The 6,000-nt window shown below is 37.0% G+C and overlaps 1 protein-coding gene across 4 annotated transcripts in view; it reads left to right on the forward strand.

Annotated features, from left to right (window-relative positions):
• The window catches only part of LOC135577066 (chromodomain-helicase-DNA-binding protein 1-like), an 88,685-nt gene extending 83,613 nt beyond the window's left edge, over nt 1-5,072 (forward strand). For 2 of the 4 annotated variants that reach the window (XM_065044724.1, XM_065044725.1), the window contains exons 34-37: nt 1,205-1,301; nt 1,505-1,562; nt 3,145-3,355; nt 3,554-5,072. In XM_065044724.1, the coding sequence (XP_064900796.1) occupies nt 1,205-1,301; nt 1,505-1,562; nt 3,145-3,355; nt 3,554-3,917 (730 nt within the window). In that variant the 3' untranslated portion in view covers nt 3,918-5,072. The remainder of the gene's footprint in view (nt 1-1,204; nt 1,302-1,504; nt 1,563-3,144; nt 3,356-3,553) is intronic. The other 2 variants (XM_065044726.1, XM_065044727.1) reach the window with 1 other exon arrangement.
• The last annotated feature ends 928 nt before the right edge of the window (nt 5,073-6,000 follow it).

Below are 6,000 nucleotides of genomic sequence, written 5' to 3' on the forward strand. Positions count from 1 at the left end.
GTTTTCTTCTTTCATAGCATAGATTAGGATCAAAGTTTTTGCCATGCTACTTCCATCCTCTTTCACATGTCTCATGTGGTTTCAAAAGCTTTGACCAGGCTTTGGAAATCTGTGGAAAAATCCTGTCCCTGATATCTGTAAGAAATGAGGCATGTAGGTCAAATTTCTTGTACTGCAAGAGATTTCAAGTTTGGAAGAATCTTTACTAAGTAGTAAATGCTCACGTTTTCTGACATATTTCAAACAGTTTTTCAGAAGACATTCACAACAAATGGAAAAATACATTGTTATGCAATTGCACAAATTATTCTATTAACAGAATTTCTATTAATACTACTTCATGCACTTTGCATTCTGCAGTCATTGTGATAAATATTACAAAATGACAAATTATTAAAGGAATTAATTTCCCAAATATTTGAAATACAGCCAAGTAACGTTTGCTGTGCAGCTAGGTAATATTCTGTGTAACTGTCGTGCTTTAACCCCAGTGGTGCAACTAAGCACCACACAGCCACTTGCTTACTCCCTCCCCAGCATGATGGGTGGAAGAGAATTAGAAGGGTAAAAGTGAGAAAACTTGTGGGTTGAGATAACAGTTTAATAATTGAAATATAATAACAATAATAACAACAATAATAATAATTTGTAATGAAAAGGAAAATAACAAAGAGAGAGAAATAAAACCCAAAAAAGACAAGTGATACAAATAAAAACAATTGCTCACCACCAACCAACTGATGCATAGCCAGTCCCTGAGCAGTGCCCCCCCCCCAACAACCTCCCCCCTAGTTTTATTGTTGAGCATAATTTCATATGATATGGAATATCCTTTTGGTCAATTGGGGTCAGGTGTCCCAGCTGTGTCTCCTCCCAACTTTTTGTGTACCTCCAGCCTACTCACTGGCAGAGTGGTATGAGGAGCAGAAAAGGCATTGACTCTGTATAAGCACTGCTCAACAATAACTAAAACATCCCTGTGTTATAAACACTGTTTCCAGCACAAATCCAAAACATTACCCCATACTAGCTATGAAGAAAATTAACTCTGCCCCAGCCAAAACCAGCACAGTAACAGCCTTTACACTGATTTCAGTTTCCTGAAGTACTGTTACAATAATTTCTTTAAAGTCCATGTCCTGTTGTATGATACAATAAAAACTAATATATGGAAGAATTATAACCTCTTTTTCTTTTTCCTCAGAAACTTGTGGATTTTTGTTTCTAAGTTTACAGAATTTGATGCTAGAAAGCTGCACAAGCTATATAAACATGCAATCAAAAAACGACAAGAATCTCAGGTAACACTTTCAGACTCTCTAAATATACAAATATGTATTCTACGTTTTATAACTGTTTTATTATCAATTGAGTACACTCAGTACATTTGAAGTGTATTTTACTGTTCATAATAAACTAGTCTGTTTTCTTAGGATATTTTCTGAAGAATTCAGATGCAACTTTGGGATTTATCAATGACAATTTTTGTACTTGTCTCTTTTAGCAACACAGTGACCAGAATATTAGCAGCAACGTGAATACACATGTAATTAGAAATCCAGGTAACAAATCTCGAGCATACTATTGTGCTGGATATCTTAAATGTAAAATGAAATAAGCTTAAAACTGTCTCCTAGAACTCCCATACTGCTGGATATCATAGAGATATGCTGACTTAGCATAACTTCAGTAGTTTGCTGATGAAATTCAACTGAGCATGGATTGAAATTGGTACTTACTGATTTTAGTAGCAAGTTATTTGTCCATTCTTTTAAAGTAAATAAATCAATTAAAAACCAAAAACAAAACACTTTTTTGCATTTAATTTTGAGGAGGGAGAGAGGCCAACTCAACACTTGTAAACATCTTGGAGGCTCTATACCTGTTTGTAGCAGTTGTAATGTCACCCTATCATAGAATGTCCTGAGTTGGAAGGAACCCACAAGGATCATCAAGTCCAACTCCTGTCTCTGCATATGACAACCCCACAGTTCACACCATGTGTCTGAGGGCTTTGTCTAGTCTCTTCTTGAAATACTGTTAGGCTTTGGGCTGTGACTACCTCCCTGGGGAGCCTATTCCAGTGCTCCACCACTGAAGAACTTTTAACTAATGTCCAACCTAAACCGCCCTGGCACATCTTCCTGCCATTCCCTCGGGTTCTGTCATTGGTCATGAAAGAGAAGAGTTTGGCACCTACCCTTCCTTCTCCCCTTGTGAGGAAGCTGTAGACCACGATGAGGTCTCCTTAGTCTTCCCTTCTCCAGGCAGAAAAAACAAGTGACTTAAGCCACTCCTCATACAGCTTCCTCTCCAAACCCTTCACCAACTTCGTAACCCTCTTCTGGACACTCTTCAGTAGCTTAATATCTTTTTTTATACTGTGGTGCCTGGAACTGCACACATTACTCCAGGTGAGGCCCACACCAGTGCAGAGTAGAGCGGGACAATTACCTCCCTCAAGCGGCTGGCAATGCTGTGCTTGATGCACCCCAGGACATGGTTGGCCTTCTTGGCTGCCAGGGCACACTATCATAAGATATTCCTTGAAGTCATGGTTAGCAGTCAGTTATATGGGATGTCTTTTGTAGACAATAATACTTTATTCTCCAACAGTTGCCTTCTTGTAATACTTGTTTTAATATCATATTATGTAAAACCTTGAGTATGTTATCATGGGTTTAAAATGAGTATAATGTATTTTAGGAATACCACTAAAAACCTTTTATTAACAAGGTGTACCTCTAAAACTGATGTTCATGTTAGGGCTATCTCTCTTTAGAAAGGAACTTCCTACCATTCTGTTTAAAATTGCTGCACCTAGTCTCTACTCACTGCTCATTTGGACCACACTGATCCTCTTCATTCAGCCTATAAGCTGGAAAATTTTAGTTTCTCAGCCCTACATATCTATATTTCTAGCTTCCTTGCATTCTATTTACTTCTGAGGTTTCTCTCAATTCACTCACATTAGTGTGTTTGTCTTTCAGCTATTTAGATCTTGTTTCTGTCAAATTATAATGCCACTTTCACATTGCTTTAAATCTGACAGGTAGAAGTGCTGTTTGAAGTGCTGTTTGAATCGGTGAAGAAAAAAATTTATAGTGTGTGGGACTTCCTTATAACCTCTGCTTTATTAAACAGATGCTGAAAGACTGAAAGAGAATACAAACCATGATGACAGTAGCAGGGACAGTTATTCTTCTGATAGACATTTATCACAATACCATGATCATCATAAGGACAGGCATCAGGGAGATGCTTATAAGAAAAGTGACTGTAGGAAAAGGTCCTATTCAGCCTTCAGCAATGGAAAAGACCACAGAGACTGGGATCACTATAAACAAGACAGCAGGTAAATTGCTTCAACAATTGTAAAATCTGTTAAGAATTCCCTTCCTCGTTTTGCAGTATGCTTGTAGTAAGCACCAAAGTATATTTTCTGAGTAATGCAGAATTGCAAAAAAATTTCTCTAATGCAGTTCTGTTGAATTGACATAATTGTATTTCTTACTATGTGTTCAGTAATACTAATATAAGTAAATCTTTTCAGATACTATAGTGATAGTAAACATAGAAAGTTGGATGACCACAGGAGCAGAGATCACAGGTCAAAACTGGAAGGAAGTTTAAAAGACAGTCGGCCTCATTCAGATCACCGTTCTCATTCAGACCACAGGATACATTCAGATCACCGTTCCAATTCAGAGTACAGCCATCATAAATCTTCCAGAGATTATAGGTACCACTCAGACTGGCAAATGGACCACAGAGCTTCTGGTAGTGGCCCAAGGTCACCATTAGATGAAAGGTCTCCTTATGGTTCAAGATCTCCTTTAGGACACAGATCTCCATTTGAACACTCAACAGATCATAAAAGTACACCTGAACATACATGGAGTAGCTGGAAAACATAACAAGAAATTACATTTGCTGGACCTTCTTTTAGCCATATACAGTAATCTAACACAGTAATTGCCTTATGTGACTTGAAAGATATGGACTGAATATTCTGTCAGTAGCAGTATTGTTACTTCTTTCCAGGATGCAAGGTCTATTATCCCAACAACAGAAAAATATTTTTGTATTTAAAGTTTATGCTGCACTGTGCTGCAAATGTTGTGGCACTTCCCCCCCTCCTCCAAAAAAGAAATAGAAAATGTTTACTTTTACAGGGACCTCAATGCTGCCCCATTCAGACTGGATCTCATAAAACTGTTTTTAGGTTGAATGCAGTTTAAATTATGTTTGCAAATTATTTTTTAGACACTGACCTGTGATCATGTTTCAGGAAGGAATGAGGAGTTTGGTTTGGTTTGGTTTGGTTTGGTTTCTTAGTAAAGAATTCTCGAGGACTTTTGTTCACTTTCCAAAGCTGTTTGTTTACATTGTACATTGCAACCACCTTGCCGCTTTTCATCACAAGCTTGAATATTTAAGTTCTGTACCTATAACTGTAAAATAGCCAGGATTTCTCCTGTTTGTGATCAGTTGTAATAATGCCTTTTTACAAAATAAAATAAATGGCTGAAAATTATTGCAAACTGATTAAATGAGCTTTCTTTTTTTACTTGTTCCTTTCCCAACCAACTCAAGACTTCTTGTCACAAGTATGAAATAAAGTCAGTATACTAACACTTTTTAATAAAATATCTTTATGAAATGTCTGTTCAGAATACAAAAAATGGGGAAAGGGAACATTTTTATTCCATTTAGTAACCCCTTTTTATTGGATGCTTCAGATACATGTTTTGTTTTTTTCTATTAAACTGTCAATATTGGGATTTGTTGTAATGAAATGGTGGGAAATATTCAACTAAACTGTGATCTGGAAGGTTTTTTCCAGTCCATTGGTTTTAAAGGAGGAATGTTCAATATCTGAAAATTTCTGAATCCAAATCACCCAAAAGTTATTGGAAATAGATTTGTTTCCTTCTTAAAATGGGCAATAATGACAAATGTGCTGTGCAGCCAAATAATATTTTAGATTTGAATGGCTTTCTATTAATAGAACACACTGACTGTACATAGATAATTTCTGTCTGACAAATTAAATTTAAAAGGATATGTGGGCTCTTGTTTTCTGCTGTTTTTTTCCACAGTGTACCTTTCTCATTTAACCATGAAAGTATTAAACTCTAAGTACAAAATTTTAATACACAACAAAATTAGGGAAGAGAAATGTCTACCCTAGCATCATGTGGTTGGAGCTAATATGTTACTCCAATTTTTCTCATCTTGCAACGTGTTGAGCATTTTTTTTTTCTAATTAACCGGGCTTACATGAAAGCATTAAAATTGAAACAAAACTTCTTCAGAGTACCTGTCTGTTATAATCTCACAGTAGGCACAGCTGCTGCATATTCTAAGTTAATATCATTTAGCCAAATACATTTATGCTAATTTAATGTAGACTGTAACTCAGATAATTAATGTTTCTTCATTTCTTAGCTCTTCATCTTCCCAGGGTTAGGAGGGTTTTGAATTCTGCTTTTTTTAGCTAGTAGTGCCTAGTAAGGTTGTGCATGTGTGCTATGCATATTCCTCTTCCAATGGTGAAAATTGTTAAGGAAGTTTCTTCACCCTAGGTTTCTCAAAGCAGAGTCTCAGGCATGAATCCCAGAAATTCCTCTTAAGTAATTTATTCGAAAGGTACAGTGGTAGAGAAGAGCAGCTCAAGCTGGGTGCCTCTGGAGAGGGAGCCCAAGCAAAGAAATCCTTGGGCAATTATAAGCTTACAATCTATGTTTCCCACCCCTCACACGCCAATTTGGGCCAATCGTAAAACTAGGGTTTGGGGTCTCCCTGTTCTTCATTGGTTCCCTTCATTTTCATCAGATGGGCCGTTTCTTATCTCTGTGGGTGGGTGGTTGTCCTTCACTCACCACTCTGTATGTCAATAGAGGTGCTGTCCTGTCAGCTACTATTTTCACCTGCAGCTGGAAAGTTGAAAAAAGTCTTTGTTCTTCTTGGCAATAGCCAAAACATTAGTAAGTCCTC

Source organism: Columba livia, chromosome W (assembly GCF_036013475.1).
Source record: "Columba livia isolate bColLiv1 breed racing homer chromosome W, bColLiv1.pat.W.v2, whole genome shotgun sequence".
Classification (NCBI taxonomy): Eukaryota; Metazoa; Chordata; class Aves; order Columbiformes; family Columbidae; genus Columba; species Columba livia.